Source organism: Polypterus senegalus, chromosome 16 (assembly GCF_016835505.1).
Source record: "Polypterus senegalus isolate Bchr_013 chromosome 16, ASM1683550v1, whole genome shotgun sequence".
Lineage (NCBI taxonomy): Eukaryota > Metazoa > Chordata > Cladistia > Polypteriformes > Polypteridae > Polypterus > Polypterus senegalus.
In genome coordinates, this window is record NC_053169.1 from 83,282,630 (window position 1) to 83,308,735 (window position 26,106).

Genomic DNA, 26,106 nt, shown 5'->3' on the forward strand with positions numbered 1-26,106 from the left:
AAAAGTTCATTTCAAAATGTTTCACAGTTTTCTCCTTTGAAATCTTAGATGCATCTGCTTGCCACTTCATAGACATGTGGGAAACTTTAGGGTAAAGCAATGCACACACCTTGTGCACGCATTCCATCATATGGCTAGAACAGAGGGATGAAATCAAGATCATTTTTTGTTCTTTACCACAACTTTTCTAGTAAGAATGATTATTACTGTAACTTTATTCTGTTTTTCCTGGTAGTTCTATCCCAATTACATTTATAGCACTTCTTATATAATTGCTTTATCCTTAGATCTGTTTTTCTGAACTGACATTTCCATTGAAGTGCTGAGTCTCAAGTCTTTACCACCATCAACAGGTGTAAAACAAGATATTACTATAGATCACCCGACACGGTTCCAACTCAGGTGCATTAGGCCAGTCTGTACTAGTCAGTTTGCCAAGCATGCATGTGCATGGCATCTCATGTAATGTAATTTTCTAACCTGCTTAATCCAGACTAGGGGTTGCGGTAATGGTTTGGGATTACAGTAATCCCTCGCTATATCGCGCTTAGACTTTTGCGGCTTCACTCTATCATGGATTTTAAATGTAAGCACATCTATATATATATCACAGATTTTTCGCTGGTTCGCCGCTTTCTGCGGACAATGAGTCTTTTAATTTAGGTTACATGCTTCCTCAGTTTGATTGCCCAGTTGATTTCATACAAGGGATGCTATTGGCGGTTGGCTTAGAAGCTACCCAATCAGAGCATGTATTACATATTAACTAAAACTCCTCAATGCTATAAGATATGTTTCCCGCGTGGCGCTTGTTTGCTTCTCTCTATCTTTCTCGCTCTCTCTGCCTGACGGAGGGGGGTGTGAGCAGAGGGCTGTTTGCACAGAGGACACGGACGCTCCTCTACAAAATGCTGCTTTATCGCGGTGCTTCTGTATACTTAAAAGCACGTATTGATTTTTTGATTGTTTGCTTTTCTTTGCGCTCTCTCTGACATTCTCTGTTCCTGACGGCGCTCCTTCATGACGGAGCTCCTTTGAAGATAAGATATGTTTGCTTTCTTTTAATTGTGAGAAAGAACTGTCATCTCTGTCTTGTCATGGAGCACAGTTTAAACGTTTGACTAAAGGGTGTTATTTCATGTCTAGAGGGCTCTAATAATGTTAACAGGGTGGGAGAGTTTATAAGGGCTTAAAATATATAAAAATAACCATACAAACATATGGTTTCTACTTCGCGGATTTTCACCTATTGTGGGGGGGTCTGGAACGCAACCCCCGCGATCGAGGAGGGATTACTGTATCCCAGCTAGCACAGAGCATGAGGCTGTCGCAGTGCAATGACACACCAGACCAATTCACATAACCTGCGTGTCTTTGAACAATGGTAATAAACTGGAGCACCCAGAGAAAACCCACGTTGACACGGGTAAAACAAGTAAACTCCATGCAGGGTGGACCAGAGACATGAATCCTGGTCTCCTAACTGCAAGGCAGCATTGCTACCACTGCGTCACCATGCTACACTGCGTGGGATCTGTTTGATAAATACCTACACAAACAATGGGTGAAACAGAAAATTTCATAAACTTGCCCAGGAATTAAACCAGGGTCCCTGAAGCTTCAAGGCTGCAACCACTATGCTGATCAAATAACTTTAAGGTACAATTCTGGAACTGTTTACATGTATGTTTTAAATAATTGTGGTAAAACTGGCTTATAAAAACAGATCCCATGGAGTCTCACTAAGAATAATTGATCATTAAAAAGATAAAAACTTTATACACATCTTTTCTTTTAAGTCTGGCCTAATGCTTCTTATGCAATACTGTTTCATACTGTCTCTCATGGTACCATTACATTTCTGTAAGTTGCAATTATAGATTTCAATTACTGTTGAGAATACTGTATATAGTTCCAAATATTACAATGCACAGTAAATTATGCATTAAGAAACAATATCATTTAGCTATCTTTCACTACAGGTTTTGACTGATGCTTTGAATATCCTGAACCAGGCATTATTGGATAGGATAACCTCTGTTAAGAAATGTTGCACAGATTACTATATGCAAGTAGTGAGAAGTTAAGCAAAATGACACCTTTTATTGGCTAATTAGAAAGATTACAGTATGCAATCTTTCGAGCCAACTCAACAACAACAACATTTATTTATATAGTACATTTTCATACAAAAAGTAGCTCAAAGTGCTTTACATACTGAAGAAAAATAAAAGACAAAATAAGAAATTAAAATAAGACAACATTAGTGAACATAGAAAAGGAGTAAGGTCCGATGGCCAGGGTGGACAGAAAAAAAAAAAAACAACTCTAGGCGGTTGGAGAAAAAAAAAAAAAATCTGCAGGGGTTCCAGGCCACAGGACCGCCCAGTCCCCTCTGGGCATTCTACCTAACATCAATGAAATAGTCCTCTTTGTAGTTAGGCACCTCAGGCGCCTTCTTCAGGCAAAATGTAATTTAGAAACTGGAGTTCTCTGTGCTTACATAGACACACATTAAACATGGCAACAGAGATGTTCCTGTAGCAGCTCACTTTAAAATGTTAATGTCCCAGTGCTTATGGGTAACTTCAGAACATAGCAAGAGAGAAGAATGGTAAATTAAAATCATGCTAAAATTTAAGACATTACAGCGTGGTGTAAATAGAGATGAGAGTTTTATAGGCAGTTATGAGGATTGTCTGCATCTCTTGGACTGTCCCAGCCAACACGACTACAAGACCCACGTTGTTTTGAAAAACTCACCAGAAACTTCATTAGACTTTGTTGGACAGTTACCTTATCCAAAGATCTTGCCTATACATTGTTCTCCTCTCTTGCTAAATGAATCTTAGCCTGACTATTAACTTTTTACATTTAAGATGTGCCACTTAAAGGTTTCCATTTCCATTTTCCAACCCGTTGAATCCGAACACAGGGTCATGGGGGTCTGCTGGAGCCAATCCCAGCCAACAAAGGGCACAAGGCAGGAACCAATCCCAGACAGGGCGCCAACCCACCGCAGGACTTAAAGGTTTCCAATGTTATTTGTCCAAGTGTGTACATAAATACAGGGAAACTCCAGTTTCTGAATTACTCTTTGCCTGAAGGGGCCTAAATTGCCTCGAAAAATTGCATATTGTAATCTTTTTAGTTAGCCAATATTGTAATCTTTTTAGTTAGCCAATAAAAGGTGTCATTTTACTCAACTTCTCATTACATCCATAATGGCTAACGTGGTACAACACCCTAGTGCAAGTATAAATAATTGCTTATTTTCATATTTTAGCACAGATTCTAATGTATACTAGTCACTAGTATTTTTTCAAGAAGCAATAGAGAAATACAGATATTCTTAATTTATACCATTCTCTTACACATACCTTGGTTTTTCCTGTGCCTCAATCAGACGAATAACATCCTCCATCCAAAGCATTAAATCACGAACCATGCTGAAAAAGCGGAACTTGTCTCCTGTGTCCAGAAGACGTACTCTACGAGCTTCACAAGAGTCTAGCAGAGCTTTCCATGTTTCAAGCACTTCATTCTCTCTCTTTTGGATATCCTCCGCCTTATCTCCAGCATAAGCAGCCTGGAGACGGGCGGCATCCTCCTGCAACTGTCTCACCTAGAGATTGAGCAAAGAAAAATCTTTAGAAATTGCAAACAAAATGCTATTTTTACAAGTTATTAACTTCAGATGCAAGTACACTTGCAATTAAGGCTGTTAACACCCCCCAGCATAGAAAAGATATCTTCCAACCATAGCTTTTAATCTCTCAATGTCATGAGAGATTAAAAGCATATATATTTACTATGGCCTCTAGCAGGAAGAGAATGGATCAATTACAATGTATTATGCAATTAAAACAAAAAATTATTACCAAAAAAGTAAGGACTTTAATGTGGACATGTCTCAATGATAGGGAATAATTCTGTGATGTTAAATGTTGTAGCACAAATAAAATACAAGACTGCTCTCCTTTAAGCCAATAACAGGAGAATGCAAAAGAGCCATAGTGAATATGAGAACTAGGAATGACCGACATTCAATGGGAATAAAAGTACATCATTATGTTTCTAACTTCTTATAATGAAAATGAAGGAAAATTTTAAAAACATACATTTAGCATTGTCTATATTCTCGAAAAATCTAAAATTTTTACATTACTTTTACAGAGAGACATAATCACAAAGTAAAAACTTTTCATTAATATGCATATCATGTGACTTTAATCCAAGATAACACTGTGTATATTACATTAACAATGCAAGGAAATGTATAAACGGTCATGAGTTTTGTTATATACATACTTCAAGAAAATAGGTGTGGAAACTGTCACTCGGACATATGATTTTATCATTTACAAAATTATAAGCCGTACTATGGCAACTGTATGTGGAAAATCAATTGCTGTTACATGTTCTAATACTGCAATGTATACCTTTTTGTTTGGCACAATGCAATTCTATGCCTTTCTTTAAACTTGTTGCATAAAATATACACAAGTCAGACTGACATGTCCAAGATTATAGACACAAAGAGTGTCAGGTTTTTAGATTAAAAAAAAAAACCTGTTACATTAACAGACAACTGTTTCATTAGATTTTAAATATATAAATGTGTGCGCTCCATTCAAATTATTACAAATATATACTTTTTACTTTATTACCTTTCATCAAAATAAATTAAAAAATTAACCATCCACAAATTATATTGAAATAAAATGTGGCTGTAAGCCATTGCAAGGAGAATTTGTAAAAGCTGAATTCATTTTTTTTAACACACTGTATTCAACCAGTAAATCTGGAACATAATTTCTCATCCTGAGATTAAAATGGTTCATAATTAACCAATCTGCAGTACTTTAGAAGCACTGGATAGACAATGGTGGATTTTTTGGACAAGTTTTATAGGTTCTGAAAACTATTAATGCCAATAATAAACATATGTTGCGATTTTCAGATAAATATTGATCTTGCATACCTGTGTCCCTAATGCTTGGATATCATGCTCAAAGGCTGTATGCATTCTCTGAAGTGCTTCAACTGTATTTTGGTCCCTGCCTAGTTCCTCTGGGAGTTTCTTGTGTTTATCCAGTATGCGTCCAAGGATCTCCTTTGCATCATGATAGAATTTGTGCAGTTCATAGGAGGCTGCCAGGATTTGAGTCCTGGTGTCAATGAGCTCTAGAAGGTCCGCCCATGCCTCATTAAGACCGTCCTTCCACTCCGCAATAGTAGCAGCATCTGAATGTCCGGAGTTGATGAGCTCATCAGCCATATGATTGACTGCATCCACTCTTTCTTGTCCAATGTTGCCAGTGTCACGAGCAAACTCCCTAAAACGCTCCTGCAGCATCTGAAAATCAATGACAAGATGCTAAGAAAGTTGTCCTAAATCAGATGATTTACATGACACACCTATGATACTCAATACACAACTGTTACTATGTTGTGATGGAACTGAACTTATTCAGGCATAGTTTTTGCTCACAAGATCTTTTAAAATGAGTTTCCTGAGCAAATAAAGCTACTCAATACTCCCATCTTATTTTTACAGCAATGCATTTTAAATTAAATAAATAACAGAAAACATTATCTTATGTAGGCATTCTTAAGTTTGCAACCAACTTTCTGGCAAAATAATGTTAAGCCGTTTAATCATTCACTTTTGAGCATTAAACAAACACACAAAGATGTTTACAAAATGATGTACTTGTAAAAGTGTCAACAACATAATCATAGGCCATTGATTTGCATACATGTTCTTTATTTATGCATTATATAAAAAAAAAATAAAAATATCGGGAGTACTCTCCCCTAGCCTTTCTTGAATACTCGGATATGGGGATGAATATTCGAGGAGTAAACCGCAAGACAATGATTACATTTTTATATTATGTATATTGAAGGACCATCAACAACAAATTAAATCAAATTAATATATTAAACAATTATTATAAAAGTCAAGTTGAATAAATCAGACTCTGCAGCTGCATAAATAAAAAATTTGCCATTATAATTTTATATAGGCGAACAATTCAGGTAAATTATCAATTTCAGTAAACAGAAGTGGGTCAAAAGTTGCAAGAGACTTTAATAATGTGTGTAATGTAATACTTGTACACAAAATTACTGTACGTTTAAGTAAAGCAAAAATGTTCTCAAATGTGTATGTGTTACCATTTGAACGTCACAGAAAATTGAAATTACCTCAAACTGGTCATTTTTCGAAAAAATGAAGAGAGACAAAAAATACTTTGAATGCGGTGCTTTACCATAATATGATGTGAAATTATCAAATTTTGAATGTTTGGTGAAACGTTTCAGGTAAACTACCACTTCCGGTTGGCGGAAGTAGCTCAAAAGTAGACAGAAATCTAAGTTTTGTACGTAATATTTGTATGCAAAATTTGGCTGACCTAAGTGAAGGTATACTCAAGTTATCATTTATACTCACACAAACACCCACACACACCCAGAGACATAATTCCAAAAATGGTATTTTTGGACTCGGGGAGGTTTAAAACGTCGTGATTCATCAAAATCAAGTTTTTGGACGATTCCAATACTTACCTATACTTCATACACAAGAAAAAAAAAACAGGTCAAATATAAATAAAAAAAAAATAAAAAGATTACAGTGACCTCACTAATTTGTTAGTAAGTCTTAGACACATATTAATGGATGCATAATAATTAGTGATATGTCAATGGACTGGCTAGAGATCAGTACAGAATGCGCTTTGCTCTTGAAATGCTAACAGCAATCAATTTATCAAGGACAGATATTTTGCTGATTTTACAAGACCAATAATGAAGCTTCCTTGCGTGTTCTGATGCTCACTGTTTATATTTCATTGGCTGAGTGTTTAAGGGGGAGCACAGCACTGTGAAAAGGGTGTGTTAAGAGACAATTTCCAAACTTTGACCGGTTTAATTGCAATTTGATTTATTCTGATGATCTCCCTTTAACATACACAGACGCAGTTCATTTTCAATCAGCCCCATTCTCAACTCATCTCTCATGTAAGAAGTGAGCGCGCCGTTGTGCATGTACAAGATGATACAAATGACCCAGTGACAGACATGCAATGAAGAGGAGAGTTATTTCTTAATCCCAAAAGTGAGTTTAGATCTTTGTATAGCAAACTCTTAATAATACCCAACATGTACTGTATATAATTTGATTTTATTGTTGATGGCACAACAGACATGTGTAAGTTCACCAGTCACACATCATTTTTATTTTCACCTATACCAGATAAGGTCTTGTGCCTTAATTCTCAGTAATTACAATTTCAAATACAAAACAAAATCAAAGCTGAAGGCAATTTTCAAAGTTGGTAAAGTCTTAGTGATATATGGTACAGTACAAATTTAAAAGCTTGATATCTGCATTTTATTACTTTAAAAATACAGAAAGCTGTTGCATGTCATATGAAAAATGTAATTGTGAGGTGCTGTGGATCTCTTGCCATTTTTAAATAGTTATTTATTTAACAAGTAAAACAATAGCAGGAGATAGGCCATAAAAACTGGAAAACCTGCACTTTTGTTGAATACTACTAGTGTTGCTAAAGATCACTGAGCATTATTAGTTGAACTATGGTAGTTTATATGCCCAAGCGGAGTGAAAGCAATTTTATTTTTTTTAAAAACACTACCTCACTGGCCAAACAGAAGTTATAAATATACAATGTTAACTCACACTATACTGAAAACACATATTCTTCCTACAGATTTTTTTTTGTTTCTAGGGATACTACATTGTGAAATCCCTGTTAAGAATACCTGTTAAAAATATAAAAACAATTGCCAGGAAAGAACCTACCGTAACATGTTCATAGTCTTGACCAAGCTCATGAGAGCCTGCCACTACTTCCCTTTCTGCGATCCATTGCTCTAGGTCATCCACTTCTCGGTTCAACTGGAACAAGCGGTAACGTTCATCTAGTTTCCCCCTTCTTTCTTCTGACAAGTCTTTCAATCCAGCATACAGCTTGTCAACCTGAGACTGCCTCATACTGATGCGCTCACTAAGACAGCACAAATAAGATACTCAGACTCATTTACTAACAATAAATAAATATATAAATAAAATGGCAGCCAGAGGAACAAGTGTAACAGAATGCTATACAGTTAAACAAATTAAAAACATCATCATAATATAATATTCTTAAACCTATTTAATCCAATTAAGGATCAAAGAAGGGCAGAGCCTATCCTGGGTGAAAGGCAGGAAACTGCTCTAGACAGAGCACTAGTCCATTGTAGGTCCTAATCACACACACTCATTCTGGCCAATTTGGAATTGTCGGTTATCCTAACTGCACATCTTAGGAGATCTGAGCATGAATCAAGAGTGTATCTGGAGGAAAACCACACACCAACACAGGGAGAATGTACAAAGTCTATATGGACAGCCCTAGACAGTGGATCCATTAAGCAGCAGCTCTACCCCCTGCACTATCATACTAACCCAAAACCATCATTATAATGTAAATCCACTTGAGCAAAGAGTTAATTTATTCTCTTCAATTTTAGTTTATACTAACTATTGGAGTTAATTCCACCTTAAAGTGTTTCTTAGGTTTATGATAGTTTGAGATATTAAATAACAAAAGGAAAAAACACAAATACAAACCTGTGACACTATCACCAAAAACAACAATGTTTTAAGAAAACACTGACCTCTCGGGATGTCCAGCTGCCACTAGTGCCCGACTCGTTTTTGAAAGCTGATGTACGGTTTCTGCATAATCTTCCACTGCTTGCTCTAATATTTGGTGTTTCTTGAGCATGGCTACAGCACTCTGCTCATCCTAAATCAGCAATTAAGAGCAAATAAAATAAAGCAATAAATTGAACAACTGTAGAAGTACGTAAAACATGGCTTGTATACTATGCATATCCAAAGATCAGGAAAATTATTCTCCTGCTTTTATAAAGTAACCTGATACGGTAAACTAGCCACAGTGTAACAGCTTGAGCTCTTCATTATTAATATGAGGGTAAGAAATAAAACAAAATTCATGCACACTGCACTAGTTTGGCTTGGTTGTGCTATAGGCTTATTCCTCCCAAACATCAAATTTAGCATTTAGCATATTGAGCTTTAAAATATAATTTCTATCTATGCTGGTTCTACAGAATAAATCCAGGAAATGTTCTATTATTAAAATGTCCCAGACTTACAAGTAATGAGGAATGAAATAAAGGAAGTTGAAAGGTAAATGGAGGCCTGGATAATAAACAAATTGGTTGCTTTGAAAATCTGTAGCTACTCTGGTGAACTATGGCTTAGATTAAGTATCTGTAACACTCTGAAAGATGGTGGTCAGAACAAAATATGAGGGAATGACATACAGGGTAGTTGAGGAAAAATGCAGGGAAGAAGGAAGCAGGAAGCAGGATCATGCAACACAAGGAGCTATAGTATAAAAACAAGCAGTCTAAATCTCCTGTCAGATGTTTGAGTAACTGATGACACATTCATCCAAAGCTGGTAAGAAAGTAACATTAAGGTTTAGGCATACGTAACATATAAACTAGGATTAACACAATATTCCCACAATAAAATAACAAAACTTTGTACATGTGGCCCATTTTGGTTTCTAGACAATAATATTTTTCTGAGCTTTATTATTATTTTTTTTTTAACCTATACAGTACTTCCCTTTTCTTACATTTACACTATGCAAATAAAATATGACGATTTAAGAAGAGTGGTCTCATCTTATCAGCACAAACCTTGGCCTTCTCTTCTGACATCATGTACAGCTCCTGCTCACTCATCCATGCTTCAGCCTCTGCAGCATCAAAGTAGTATTGCTGAGCCTTATGGGACTCCTCCAATCGATTGTGTCTTTTTGCAGTCTCTTCAATCATAAGGTCCCAAAGCTGTTGCAGATCGGCTAGCCTTTGTCGAATACCTTCAGTATTGGGGTTATCATTTAAGATATTTTGGCTTCTCTCAAAGATGTCATCGATACGTGGCTGATGTCCTTGAATTTCTTTCTGAAGGGTCTACAAAGACAATTTCAAATTGAGATGAAACCCAATCCCAATAAAAACTATACATGACTAAAGAATTACAGAATTCACCATCTAATTTAAAATCTGCCAAATAAATTGACAAACAGGTAATTGTGCAGATGAGAACGTGCGCATATATATCTCTCTATTATAAAAGAAAAATCTTCAGACGAGACTATTTCCAAGAGATTTTTTCAATCCCACGAGATGAGACTATTGCTAAGAGATTTTTTCAAGTCCCGCCTTCCGCTCAGCCATTTACAGTTAACGGCCCACACCCACAGTTCTCTCACCTCTCATTCGTATGAATGCTTTTGTCAGACACAGTTCCTGTGTTCTCAGCTCTTATAAATTTTTATGTTTTCCTCACTTTAAGTTCCCAATAAAAAAAAACTTCCATTATGTCCAAATCTTAATGAAGAATTTCATCCCGAAGGGTTATTAACAGAAGAAACAAATACACGGGCAATCCTAGCACCGAGAAACAATGAAGTCAAACAAATTAACGTGGAAATTGTTGATCAAATACAAGGCAAATTGGTTAAATGCGTATCAGTAGACTATGCTGAAACAGTTGGTGGTCATCTTGCGGAAGATGAAAACATCAACTTACAATATCCCATAGAATATCTACAAACGTTAACACCATCCAGTCTTCCACCAGTGGAATTACTGTTGAAAGAAGGATGTATCATAATGTTACTGCGTAATTTATATATGAGTGATGGGCTATGCAATAGAACAAGATTAGTTGTACTCAAAACTGGTCAAACAATTCTGAAGTAAAATTTTAACAGGCGACAAGAAAGGTAATGTAGTACATCTTCAGTGGATAACATTAGACACCAAAGGAGATCTCGATATGCCATTCGTATTAAAACGTTTACAGTTTCCCATTAGAATAGCTTTTGCTATGACAATTAACCTGCGGTGGGCTGGCGCCCTGCCCGGGGTTTATTCCTGCCTTGCGCCCTGTGTTGGCTGGGATTGGCTCCAGCAGACCCCCGTGACCCTGTATTAGGATATAGCGGGTTGGATAATGGATGGATGGATGACAATTAACAAGTCACAGGGACAAACATTCGAAAAAGTTGGTTTATTTATTAGAGAGAAAGCAACGATATTCACTCACGGGCAGTTATATGCTGTGTTGTCATGATGCAACTCCAAACACGGAATCAAAATTCAAAGCGATACTGACAAAAAGTTAATTCCAAATACAGTAAAAGTGTAAGTTTAAAAATTATTTGTGTGTTAATTTCAAAGCCAAACAGAACAAAATCGTATCACGCAACGAATATCTCTAACGCAACATGAAACAATTTTCTTTCAGTTTATGTTGTTTTACTATTTTTTTTACTATTGTTAATTACTCGCTGTAATGTAAAATTGTTAGGTCTATTATGCATATGTAACAATTCCCACGAAAAACAACAATTTGTTTAAATTGTACATCCGCTTCTCCATATGCGAGCGGCAGAGCTGTGAAGGGGCTAGTGAAGCAAGCGGGGGCAGAGCCCCCTAGTCATATACAAATTAATCAGGCATTGTGTCAATGCAGACTTCGCATGTCAGCCATATTTAAAACATTACCTACTTTTAAAGAAAAATGTGGGCCAAATCAGCAAGCTGTATATTAAGTAATTCAATATTTATTTATAGCTTATAAATAAATATTTATAAAGAATAATAAATATGTTGGCAATGGTTTTGAAATTATGCAGCAACAAAATACACAATTGAGAATTTTTGGAAAACTGTGATGCGGCCATGGCCCTTCTGATTGTAGCTAAATACAAAAAAATATATTAAGCACAAAACAAACTGGTAAAGGATGACACTATAGAGTTCGTGTTGAGTATACTGCATTTAAAAGCAACTTATGCATAGCAATCTCAAAGTTACATAAATGGACACATTTGCTGGTACCCTTACAGCTCATTGTAAAAGTGTTGCGTGCTTCCTGAAATGTGATTAAATGAGAAGCAGTTGTCCCAGGTGCACCTGCATGCCCTTGATATGTTATTGAGTAAAGCAAAACAAGTGTGAAAAGAGGTCAAGTACTTCTGTTTCTACAAAGATATTCTAAAATGGCTTAGATACATTTATTGGTACCTCTAGTGAGAAGTCAAGCACAATGACACCTTTTATTGGTTAACTAAAAAGATTAAAATATGCAAGCTTTCAAGGCAATTCAGGCCCCCTTCTTCAGGCAAGATGTAATCAGAAGGGGCATAACATGGTACAACACCCTAGTTGGTACCTCTACAAAAGATCATAAGTAACTGGATTAGATTGATTTTTCAAACTAACTGTATTCTTTACTTAGTATCACACATGTCTCCAATCATGTAATCAGTCATTCACCGTAGGTAAATGGAGAAAAAGAAGTAGACACTCTACGGTTTGGTACATTCATGTGTCCACGTGGACCAGAGAAAGCAAAGCAGAGAGTTGCCTGAGGAGATCAGAAAGAAAATTATAGACAAGCATGTTAAAGGCAAAGGCTATAAAGGCCATCTTTCAAGCACTTTGATGTTGCTGCAAATATTAAGAAGTTTAAGGTCCATGGGACTGTAGCCAACCTCCCTGAAAGTGGCTGCAAGAGGAAAAACTACCCTAGAATGGGCAGAAAGATATTAAATATGGTGTCAAAAAGCTAATAACATCTTTCCAAGACATTTAATCACACCATCCTGTTGCTTTTAGAGTGACAGTGTTCTCAATGGAAGAAGACCCAAGACTCCACTTTTGAAAACCTAAAAATGCAAGCCTGGAATTTGCTAAAATGCATATTGACAAGCCACAGTACTTCTGGGAGAATGTCCATTGGACTGATATGACAAAACCTGCGCTTTTTGGCAAGTCACATCAGCTCTTATATCCACAGAAAAAAAAACAAGCTTTACTTGCTGTGAAACATGAAGGCTTGGTTAGGATTTGGGGCTGCTTTGCTGTGTCTGGGCATGGGGTGCCTTGAGTCTTTGAAGGGAACAATGAAATCTCAAGACCATCAATACATTCTGGAGTGAAAAGTAACTTCCCAATGTCAGAATGCTCTGTGTCAGTCACAAGTAATGGATCCTCCAACATATGATAATGATCCAAAAACACATAGCTAAAAAGCACTCAAGAACTGCTGAAAACAAAACAGACTATTCTGGAGTGGCTTTGTATAAGCCCTGATTTGAATCCTGTGAAACTTCTATGGACAGAACTGAAATATGCAGTCAGGAGAAGACCCCTTCAAACCTGACACAGTTGGAGCAGTTTGCTCAGAAAGAGCGGGCCAAACTACCTGCTGACAGGTACAGATATCTCATGGACAGCTCCAGGAATCGCCTGTTTGCAGTGATTTGACTCTAACAGATGTGCAACAAAGTATTTGTTTAAGGGTCCCATTATTTTTGTTTATGCCATTTCAATGTGTTATTATTTTAAATATTCTGTTAAATCAAAACTCTAAAGCAAAACAAAGATTGATTTTTGTTAAGTACACAATAAACAATGATGGGTGCTAATTACTTTTGTCAGCTTTAAGTTATTTCGTAGATCTTTTTTAGTGGAAGGGTACCAACACATTTGTCTGTGTAATAAAGAGGTGCAACAGTCACATTCTATCAAGTAATAATATTTATAATTTTTTACCTGGTTTTTCTTGATTAGTAGCTGTACAGTTTGCAAGTTGTGACCATGATCTGTAGATGTTGCAACTGCCATTCTTTCTTCAACCCACAACTGAAAAAGAAATGCAATTTATTTTTGTACAGCTCAAAATCACACATGATGGGCCGCAATGGGCTTTAACAGGCCCTGCCCTCTGACAACCCCCAGCCTTGACTCTCTAAGAAGACAAGAAAAAACTCCCAAAAAAACCCTTTTAGGGAAAAAAAAATGGAAGAAACCTTGGGAAAGGCATTCAAAGAGGTAGGTTGGGGTTGGACGTGCAGTGGGTGCCAAAAAAAAAAAATAAATGGGGTAAATACAATACACAGAACAAAATACAAGTAATCCTTAATACAATAGAGCAATATAAATATTAAAAGTACAGAGCAGAATTCAACAGTAATGTTATCACATAATACGATTTAGATTTGTTCAGAGTCCTGGAGACCCTGGCCATCAAGCTGCCTCCTCTATTGGCCATTCCACAGCTGAGTCAGTGCTGGGCCTCTACCCGACGATTCCTGCGTTTCTCCATCAGAGATGAGTTTACCTTAGGCAGGCAAAACAACTTGGCAAGTGGGCAGTGACACCAAGTGCCACTGCATAAAGTCACAGAGAGCCAGTGCCTATTTTATCTTGCCACCACTGAGTGCAAAGCATGAACCAACGTTGTGTGGGACACACTCCCTCACACTAATACAACTCAACAGTATGTCTATAAGCTACATGAACTTGGTGGTCTGCTCTCTACAATGCAGGAGGTGGGTTTTGTTATATTAAGGCGATGACTGTTCAAAATAAACATTGTCAGAAAGGGGATGAATATGGGTTCAAGCACTATGAGGGAGCCATTACTGTGCTATGCCTGCCATCCACTTCCTAAAAGCCTTTTTTCTACCTACAGTGAAAAATGTATGAAAAGACAAAGCTCATGAAAAAGAAAAAAATGTCAGAGACCGATTCCTGGCATACATTTTCTAAACTACTTCATCAGTTCTGGGTCACTAAGCCTAGCTAAGCAGCACTAGGTACAACACAGGAACCAGTCCTGAACAGGTGGTCAACCCATCACAGCAGAAATGTTCAGACCCACCAGGCCAGTTCAGAGTTGTCAGTTAACATAAAATGTCCTTGGACATTCTTGGACTTGGAAGAAAAACCAAGAGTACTAGGATGAAAGCACTTGCAGACATGTTTAGAAGGTGAAAAGCCCACACAGATCCAGGAGCTGATCCCAAGACTCTGTGAGGTAGCAGCCTTTTCTAATCCTGTATCATTTACAGTATTTTATAGAACACAGCAGTTAACACAGTAATGATAATCTTTTTTTTTTTTTTTTTAAATCAGTATGGTATACAGTCGCATTCTAAGTTCCACAGTTTTGTTTCATTTGAACACTCACAGTTAAAGCATCATTTCTATTTTGAGAGTTAATGCTGCAAGGCATAAACAATGACATCAGTATCTGTTAACTGCATAATTTCTCAGTTTAATGTTACACCTGGCATAATGTGTGCATAATTTGTCAGTCCTGACTTTGAATAATAAAAACTGGTGTCAGTGACTGCAAGTACCAATGGCTGCAGTTTAGTCCTCACAAATACACAAAGCAAACACCAGTAGACCATCAAATGAAAATAGCAATGTTTAACATTTTAATGATATTCTCTGAGCAGTTGCCACTTACTATCATTAAGGCAAACAAAACAAGTGAGTATAAAGAAGACCTTAGAAGCCTTTAATAAAAGGCTCTTGGCAAATGACAACCAGAAAAATATTCTTTAGCAAAACAAATGTACTTTTTACAGGTTCTATGTAAAAATAGTAATAAAGCCATACATTTGCAGGTTTGGAAGTTTCATTAAATTGAGAGGAGGCTGCCATGCCTGTAACTTCCTCTTTGGGTGGCTTCTGATTTGAGTAGTTTGTATTGGGTGTCGAGCGCCTATAAACTTAAATCAAACAATTGGGTTCTAGGAAAGCTGTGTTCTTCAAGGGTCATACTCACAATCTCATCTTCCACATCCCTGTTGAACTGGTGAATCTCTCTGGAAGCCATGAGGTTATGCTTTCTTTTCTGAAGAGGTTCTAGCATCTCGCCAAACTTTTGTTCGACCACTTGCCTTCTGCCGTCCACCTCATCTGTGCCTTTTCCCTCCTGTCTAAGGGCTTGAGCTTGGCTTTGGAGCTCTTCTACTTCCTTTTTACGCACCTCTACTTGATTCTCCAACATCTGGTGGTCAGGTAAATTTATATAAAAAAAAAAAAAAAAAAAGAGGTATTAGAATTTACCAGAAAGGGTTAAAAAAAGGTTACACAGAAAAGGCAGAATGACATTGCTTCACTTAGATCTGAAGGAATCAGCTTTCATAACGTACAGAAGGCTGCTCTTATATAACTACTCAGTTACACAGCAGTGGAGCTGTTCCCTTTTTGGCTTTCAGATTTGACACCTCATGTTCCTTAAAAGTCCTCATTTCAGTTTGAGCTGGCTGCACCATTGCAGTGTAAATGTTTTGATTTAATAGCCTTCTCATCAATACATATACATTATCAGATATGAACCCTGTAAAAAGGCAGGCATATTCTGATGCTGTTTGTCTGCACATGCTATGATATCAGCATCTACTGAGAATTTAGGCTGGAAATGGTGAGTGTTAAGCAACAGTGCCATCTAGTGTACAAGATAACAAATGCTAACTTATGCTGTGTGTATACTGTATATAGTGGAGAGAAATGCTATGATATGTAATCACTGTTCTGTTTATAATGTTAGCATAAAGAACATACTGGATGATACAAGGAGATATATCTAAAACAGAACACCTCCCTGTTGTCTTTTTTTCAGTAATGCTAAGAGAAAAAACCTCAATGCCATTAATTTGTTCAAATGATGGATCCAAGATGCGAGAGACTTAAAATGATTGGCATTCTCGATTTCCTGTTCCTTATCCTTTTTTTCTACCTGCTCTATGCAACGCAAAAATCTCACCTGCTGTTTTTTCAATAGGATGTTCACACTGGTCAAGTCCTTTCCATAATCATCAGACTGAATCTGTCCTTCTAAGCCTTCCAACCACTTATCAAGGTCTGCACAGCTCTGAGTGAACAGCTCAGCTTTGTTGGCATCAAAGAGACATTGGGCCTTGGTTTGAGTGGTTGATTCCAAGTCATCCCACATTGTTCGGAGTGCTGACAGTTTTTCCTTTACGACAACTTCAGTCTCTGGCTTTTCTGAGACAAGCTGCATTCCATCCTACAAAGACAGAGTACGGTTAAAAAACATCTAATCAACTGCTAAAATGAGGACAGCAGTACCAATAACTAGTAAGTCACTTTGTCACAATTGCTCAGACAGCAGTACCAATAACTAGTAAGTCACTTTGTCACAATTGCTCAGACAGCAGTACCAATAACTAGTAAGTCACTTTGTCACAATCGCTTACTTTCTCATTTTTGCCATTCTGCACACACTTTCACCTCGTCCCGATTGACATTTGCTTAAGAACAATTGTACTTTGAACCATTGCATTTTATAAAAGCAAGAACCCTTTATCATATCCAGTAATCAAAACCTCATTATCAGAATAAACAGATTATATTTTGTTCCTTAAATAAAAAAAAAAATATCATTTCTAATTTTGAACTTAAAAAAAATATCAGTGAAAAACAATGTGTAATGAACTATAGTTTTGCAATGTGTGGAAAAACAGCCTATTCTTTAAAATGTTTACTTTCCAAAAACATTTAACTGTTTTCTTTAATTCAGTGTTAGCATCCCACATTTAGATTTATGAAAATTGTCTCATGGATGTTAAATAAAAAAGAACAAACAACATCCCAGTGTCACAATTTGTAGAAATAGAGATGCATCATATTTGTGTTCTTTGTTGAGGTAATCACTTATTTACATGCTATAAAGATACATACATGACAACAAACGTTTGAAAAATACATACAGAACAAATACTGTAAACATTAGTCAAGTTCAAATAGTGAACATTACGGTTTATTAAATTAAATGGATACCCATAATAACAATAACGATCTGCACCACCACCACCCAATCAAAGCACCGTGATGTCCCTACATTGATGGATTAAAGGCCAGAAGTCCAAACGACCATCATCATCAAGTTCTTCCATGTGAACCCTGAATACCATGAGGGCTGACTGAGGTCATTTATGTTAGGTAGAATGCCTAGAAGGGGCTAGGTGGTCTTGTGGAGTTTATTTTTGTTTTTTCTGTCCTCCCTGGCCATTGGACCTTACTTTTTATTCCATGTTAATTAGTGTTACCTAATTCTACTTTCTGATTTATTTTGTCTTTTTTCTCTTTCTTCTTTATGTAAAGCACTTTGAGCTACATCATTTGTATGAAAATGTGCTATATAAATAATTGTTGTTGTTGTTATATTCAATGAAAGAAAACCAAAGACTATAAATCCTTTGTATCCATTCTTAAATGTAAGTTTATATAATTTTCACAAAGTAAGTGAATTGTGATAGATGCTTTCCATTATAATTTTGTAATGTGAAAAGAAAGTCCTAAGTAAAACTTTACAAAGAGTTATACAGAAAGGAGATCCTTGGCTACTGTCATCCACAAAATCAGAAAAATCTTATTTCAAAGTCCTGACAGGTAGGTGCTGCATTAAATTTGCCGCTATACAGTTATTTTTTATTACAGGATATAAAGCCTGTGAATAATAAAAGGTTTCTCTAAGTAATACCACACAAGAAATTACATATTTCTCTGTTATCACTTAGTGCTTCTTCATTGACCATATTGCCTCAGTGCTAGATGGCTTTCAAATGTAATGCCTTACCTTCTCGATTTTCTCTAACCATTCCTTGTTAGACTGCAATTCGGCCATGAAGGCTTGGTGTTTCAGCCATTTGCTGTGCAGGTTTCTGGCTTCATCGTATGACATATCTTGTGCTGTAAGCATTTTCTCGTTGATCCAAAGGGAAAGCTAAAATGACAACAAAGGTTCAATTGTCTCTCGACTTGGTCTAAGGAAAAGGACAGTTGATTTGATGTAAATTGTCTAATTATTCTGGATAGGCTACCTATTTTAGGATTTTGACAATCATTTTTATGAAATACCTTAAGTAAAATTTACTGAATATGTACAGTATATTAAACTTTGTTTATACCAGGCTGCATGCTATTACACTGCTCTTTTCAGCTATGACATCTTAATCTTGTCAATTTAATTTCACATGACAGCATACCTCTTGGCAGTCTTGCAGAAATTTTTGCAAGTCTCTATTATCCTTGAGTTTCATAAGCAGCTCACTTGCAGCTTCACGGTTCTTTCGGTGCCTGTATTTTAAACACACAACCATATTTTAATCATATCAGGTTTAATATGTAATACTAGAAAGTTGCAAGTTGATTTAACTGAGGACTAAGCAGCTTGAAAAAAAAAAAAAACCACAACATTATCCTTATAGTACAACTCATGTAATGTATATCCAAAGATAGTAACTGCCAGAATATGAGTCATTTTGTGCTATACTATTCTGATATGTTCTGGCAACATTATATAAGGCTTTGTGAAACAATTTGCTCACACTTAATATGCTAAAATACAGCACATTTGTTATTATTGTTGTAATTTTAACCTTTGCCAAGGGGCCCCAGTGAAATGAGTTTCAGATATACCAAAAATCCCTTGTCTATTTGCAGACAACTTAAGCACTAATTAATCAATCTCATGGCCCTGAAGCACTGCAAAATCCAGCAGCACAGAAAATATAAGCATGAACAAAAAAATCCATGAGGTTTCACATTTATTAGGTGGAAATGGCCATCTCAGTTTCACTTAATGGCAGATGTAGAACAGTGATTGCAGCATACTTGGCTTTAAGTCAGTGGCATCATAGCTGGAGTCCTCCATCTTATTAATGTTATGTATAAAAAATATAGCCATCCCTTGCTCTTTCAGTTGTTTCAAACATGTGATTAGGCTCTAATGAAAAGTGCCCTCAACATCTGCATTAAAGATGAACGTTGCAAAATTACATGAATCCCCTGCCCCTTTTCCAAACCCATTTAATCCAGAACACTGTGACAAAGAGCCGGAGCCAGGCCCAAAAGTGAAAAACACCGCTAGATGGGACACCAGTCAATTGAAGGACACATGCACTCACACAGATGGTCTGGAATCCCTACAGATTTTATTTTTTCTCCAGCCGTCTGGAGTTTTTTTTTGTTTTTTCTGTCCCCCCTGACCATTGAACCTTACTCTTATTCGATGTTAATTAATGTTGATTTATTTTGTTTTATAATTGTGTCTTTCATCTTTCTATTCTTTAATATGTAAAGCACTTTGAGCTACTGTTTGTATGAAAATGTGCTATATAAATAAATGTTGTTGTTGTTGATGTGGAAATAACCAATTCGCCTAAAGCAAACTTCTTTAGAGTGTGGTAGAAACCCGAGTGCTCAGAAAATCCACACAGACATGAACTCCATACAGTGACTCAGCACTAGGATTCAAACTGTGAACTCTGTAGCGGTAAACGACAATATTAACCAATGTACAACACCAGGGGTGATGTTGGTCGGATTTTTTACAGAGACTTTTATTAAGTATGCCTTTGACTTTTTCACAAAAGGTATTGGAACAGAACACCTTGTGAAGAACTGTTACGAGACAGTGTCTCCAGGGATTGTTGTGTGTAACAAGACCCGGGAGATAATACTGCAAGATGAGAACCATAGTTAAGACCAGGCCAGTACTGAAAAAAAATCAACAAAAACACAGAAGTGAAAATAGTACAGGAGCAAACCAAAAATCAAAGTCAAAGACAAAAAAGGAGTTCAAAACAAACAAAATGAAACCTAGCCACTTGACCTACTTGAATTGAAGACTAACTACCGCTAACGATTTTTGAATTTTATCCAACTGAGAAATAACAAAACATGGAACCACTGCCATATTTATAGTGCAACTACGGCTTAAGTCACAAATGTGTCAATTGTGGTCACGTGACGTCTTCCGCATCACATAAACAAAGGAATGAAACAAAAAATACATTTTGTAAAAACAAAAACAGAAAGTTCCACAAATAAAATGATAACTGAAAAGCCACAACACCTCATGGCTGCTATCTGAGCATTGATTTAACATCTGAATGTTGTCTTACTGGAAGTCACTTAGCAATTTGAACCTCTTCTCCGAACAAAGCCAGCTGGATGCTGCTGAAGTGACAAAACTTGAGCTACAGACAACACACCAGCCCCTTCATCTTCTTGCACCAGAGACTCTTGACTGATAACTATGTGGTGCCTTTATAGCTACTAGTAAGTCAGCTTTAAAACTCAAGCTAATTCAGTTTTCTCTCTGAAGTTCAGGTGTTTTGTCCTCTCCTGTTTTGAGGCATCTTTCTCTGATGTAGCCTCTTTTTCATATTAAAGTTATGAATTATGTTGTTTACACAATATACTTTGCGTTGTTCTAAATATTTCACAACACAGAAAATGTGTATATATGTTTTATATCATGATCAGAATATGGTGAATAGTATATATACAGATAATCAGTACATCAAAAAACAGAGAAGAAAAACAAACTCATCCTGCCAGTACAGACAACAAGCTTGCTTTATTTCAGTAGCACTGGCATTTTTATAGCAAATTCCACAGACACTAAGTGGAGCTGTAAATCGCCTAATGTCAAAACACAAAAAAGGTGAAGCAGGCAGATTCTCCCATCTCGGTATCTCACTAGTAACTAAAATTAACTGCCAAGTTTGGAAATGAAAAAGTCTTGACACTGTTGGGTTTAAAAAAAAAAACAAGTACATACTGAATGTGTGAATACAGTATACATGCGTTCATAAACTGGTAGCTATATAATAGATGAAATGCAAAGGTATATGTGTAGCACACTAATTAACACAGATGTAGCTCTCATCAATTTTTTATTCAAGCGAAAGTAATAAACTTCAATAACCAAAAACAATTTTTATTAACAAAGCACTTTCAAAGAACTCTAAACAGTGTTCATCAAATACTTTAAGAACAATACTACTAAGTGTTATGATTTTGTACAATCAAAAAAGATAATCCTACAATTATTTACAAATTAAATTAACGCTTTGCTAAATGCTAAATTTTCTCTCAGCTACTGTTTAAATGTTAAAAAATTTTACCATCAAAATAATGAATTAAAGTAATACTTCAAAGATATATATTGTCACACATGCGCATGGGAGGCAGACTAAGGGCTTAACTGAGGGTAAGACACACAGTCGGGTTGATGAACTGCACTAATGCCTTTTGTCACTCTGCCACAGACCACCCGAAGGAAAGCCCAACTAGAACTCCACCCATTCTGTTGCCAGACCACACCCTTCTACAGACTTCACTTCTGGCTAAGAACCCGCCTCTTCCTGACCTGCACTATAAGTGCTGAGCACTCCACTCTCCAGTTCAGTCACTGTTTTGACTCAGTCTTTTATGACTACTCTGTTTTACTTAATTGAATTACAGCATTGTAGCAATATATGGGAAGGATTCCCCAAAGCTTTCTGTTTGTTTCGGTCTTCATTACACTCTTTTATATATATATGTCTACGCATGGAAGTGTGTGTGTGTCTGTCTGGCTCGGAAGCGAGAGGTGGCGTCAGGTTAAGGGCTCCTCCGCCTTTGAGGTAACAGAAAACTCGCTCAGCTGTTAATAACACAAGTGAAGCAAGCATGTCAGCAAAACAAAACCTCCGAAGAAAGACCAAGTCGTAAAATGTACCTGTCATCAATTGAATCCACTTTCTCCTGGATTTTGTCAGAATTGATGTTTCCATCACTAACCAGTCTTCGCCCAGTTTCAACAACTGCATTAATCTTTTCTTCATTGGCATCCATAGTGGTCATGAAGTCTTCCTGTTTCTTAATGGCAGCCTCAGCAGCTTCCAATGAGGTGGGCAGCTCGGTGTGTGCCAATACATACTCCTTTGAAAGAGCAGGGTAAAAACAAAACTGAATCAGCAATTATGTACCTGGAAAGCACACTCCAAGAATAAATAGTTTGTCTCTGGACCTGGAGACTGTCAAGGTAAGTAGAAACATAAACCTTACTAGGAGGCAGCTAACATCTGATTGATCCATTATAGAATTAAAAAAGCATGTCGATAATTCTCCGCTTACCAATTTACATTTTATCCAAGATTACTATGAGTACTGTTAAAGTAAACATTCTGTAACAAAGGTTTATTCAAGTAGTTTGTACTTTGTAGTGTGTTCCACATAAGACAAAGAGATCTGAAATTTGGTAAACAGATGTATTTTTTTAAACAGACTTTATTTAAACCGAAAGGCCATTTTATTAGATATGCCTCTTCCACCTAAGTGGCTGCTTGGGCAGTTGTATGCCATGCATATATACAGATGATGCTATTTAAAGAAGGTATGCAGGTGCCAATGAGAACAATTACATTGAATTTTAATGAAAAACTTTGAATATATTAAATAAGTCATATTAAATCCTTTGAGGTCCGAATGTTAGTCATTAAAGCCAAATCATTCAAAGTTCTATTATGAATTGAAAGACTACCTGGTCCTTATTTCACATTGTTAGTCCAGCTATTAACTACAGTATAATGAAATGATCCAATTTGGTGTCACGGAAGTGAAACTGACTCTCACGACAATGTTTTCTATCCATGATTAAATCTGTATGGGTTGTCCAAATTATGCAAGGTTCTACTAACTCTCATTATGGTACTTTTATCACCATAGATGTTACCATTCAAGATATAATGGGGTCTCCGGTTTTGTAAATGAAGCCACTTCAGATCATTATTGTGTTAGATCTGCTAACAAATTAAAGACAACTTACATGTGAACGTGGAAACAGATAACACAGTTCTGCTCCAACTAAAAATAAAAAGTGATTCACGATGCTCTGAAAATTCCTTAAAGTCTCTTAACGTAGAATTCTGTACATTAGAACATAAATAAAGAATAGCATAATTGTTCCACATGGAATAAAGTTATTAATGGGCATTAGAAAGCTTTCCATAGAACTTACACTAATTACCAATCCAAATCATTGCCAGTTTTTCTAAATTTTACAACTGACTAGTCATTTTCTTTTTCTTGTTATCCTTTAATACTTCAACAGTATGAAAACAATGATGATATATGCATGTATATTTCCTTGTAATAAACAGTATTAATTGGAATTTTTACATTTGAAATTTTTGGTGTTTATATTTTATGTATTCTACTTACATCCCTACTCTACTGTATTGATGCACTAGGACTATAAGAAGGGGCAAAGTTTAAAAAAATACAGTAAATTTAATTAAGGAGAGTTTACAAAGCTAAAAATTTAAGTGGCACTGATTGCAACATAACTGGGGCACCGGACACAGAATGCATTTGGATGAGCAGTGCTTCTTGAAGATGGCAGGATCAGAATGGGATGTAAACACTATAAATCCACTGATTCACCCTACCATGTATCAACGGCACAGGCTGGTAGTAGTAGTCTAATGGTGTGGGGAATGTGAAGGGGTTTTCCGGAAGGGATTAGCTGCTTCTTAAAGTAGGGTAAGCCTTTCCTGTTACCATCCTGCTCAGTGAACTAGGATACAATCCATAAGATGTCCTTCTTGCTGAATGGAATTTGCAGCAACAGTTACAGTACTTGGCTCATACTTTATTGATTATAATACAAAATACACACAAGATTGTAGTCTGAATTATTTAAAGTTTGTAAGAATGTTTTTTTTAACTATATACAAAATGGGGAGATATCCATCATCTACTCTATTTGTACTTTTAATACTTGGGTTACAATTAATAGCAGATACTTTAAAACTTCTTCAGTAGCTTGCTCATCACTGGCAAATTTTACTTTTATTTGAGCATATTTTCAGAAAGGTAATTCTACTTTTACCCAGGTTGAGTAGGCTGTTGCATACCTGATACAACAGTGATGAGTTTATTAATGAATCACAGGCCCATATGAGGATGGGAGGCTAGCATGAACAAACATCAGTTTATTTTGACAATATAGATGTGACAGAGAGATGATGCTGGTGATGGCAGCTTCATGAGGGATCTGCCTATCACTAAGTAAGTATTCCCACAGAAAGAATAGTGGGCTGTTTGATAGAGTTGGATTTATAATAATTCTGATGTGTTTGTCTGCTTCTCAAACCTTTCTGCAAACTGCCCATAAATCTTAAAGAGATATAAACTTTCTAATGTATTTTCTTAATACTCCATTGTACTAATATATATCACGATGGCATATCAACATTAAAAGCAATGTGAGGTCTTATAACTTTATTTTCAATGGTGCAACAATTACTGGAAATAAGGCACATTTCCCTGTCTGAATACAGCACAATGAAACACTAACAATAATGTGTTGACTAACACTAACTTAATGTGATGACTTTATGACAGTAACAGTCTTCTTTAAAACCTTGTACTAATAAAGAAAAATGCTAAGGGGTCCACTAATGAAAAAGAGAGCTACTGTACTAGAATAAAAACATTTGCCATGAGAAAAGAAAAGAAAGAAGGAGCCACATTTAGACTGCAGGTCAATCCCAGTCTGCTTCCCTGCTTGCGAAAACGCGACGGGTTTTTCATTGCTAAAACACCAGTAACACCTTAATGATACCCGGTTCTACAAGAGAACAATTTACTATCTTGTTGCTCCAGCAGACAAAGTATTATGTGGGTGGGTTTACAGTCATCACTGGCATAGCTAAATATTAATCATTAAAAATACACACAATGTGGTGTATGAAGTGGAATACAAAAAAAAAATTTAAAAAGAATGAACGTTTTCCTCTGTGATTTGTAACATTGCCAGAAACATATTGTGAACAGTGTACCATCAGTTGAAGTAGTTATGTGACTGAGAATGTACAAGCTGAGCCCAGTTCTATGTGTCAAAGAGCACTTGATCATTAAAAAGATACTCCACTATAAATATATAAAAAAAAAAAAACCTTATTAATCATAGCTCCGCAACACCCTAGAATCTAACGGGAATATGTGCTCGATTCTTCATTGATAGGATTTTTTCAGTTCCACTACTAATAGATGTTTGTGGATTAACCATTCACTTGCTGCTGGTAAAATAATTTCAACTTGCCATATGGTAATTGTGGAACTCTTGATTTAGTTCATTTCAAAAGTAAACTGCTCAAAAAAATTAAAGGAACACTTTGAAAAGAAATCCTCCTGGATATCTATACTGATATAGACTGGGTAATGTGTTAGGAACGAAAGGATGCCACATCGTTTGATGGAAATGAAAATGATCAACCTACAGAGCCCTGAATTCAAAGATGCCCCAAAAATCAGAGTGAAAAAATTATGTGGCAGGCTAGTCCATTTTGCCAAAATTTAATTGCAGCAACTCAA

General features: G+C 36.3%; 1 protein-coding gene across 2 annotated transcripts in view; it reads right to left on the reverse strand.

The window, feature by feature from the left end:
- sptbn1 (spectrin, beta, non-erythrocytic 1) overlaps positions 1-26,106 on the reverse strand; it is a 262,319-nt gene that overhangs the window by 20,092 nt on the left and 216,121 nt on the right. For both annotated transcript variants that reach the window (XM_039738921.1, XM_039738922.1), the window contains 11 exons: positions 22,466-22,668; positions 18,942-19,032; positions 18,533-18,679; positions 16,697-16,960; positions 15,713-15,937; positions 13,687-13,776; positions 9,754-10,029; positions 8,695-8,825; positions 7,835-8,039; positions 4,985-5,359; positions 3,381-3,625 (listed from right to left, as the gene is read on the reverse strand). In XM_039738921.1, the coding sequence (XP_039594855.1) occupies positions 3,381-3,625; positions 4,985-5,359; positions 7,835-8,039; positions 8,695-8,825; positions 9,754-10,029; positions 13,687-13,776; positions 15,713-15,937; positions 16,697-16,960; positions 18,533-18,679; positions 18,942-19,032; positions 22,466-22,668 (2,252 nt within the window). The remainder of the gene's footprint in view (positions 1-3,380; positions 3,626-4,984; positions 5,360-7,834; positions 8,040-8,694; positions 8,826-9,753; positions 10,030-13,686; positions 13,777-15,712; positions 15,938-16,696; positions 16,961-18,532; positions 18,680-18,941; positions 19,033-22,465; positions 22,669-26,106) is intronic.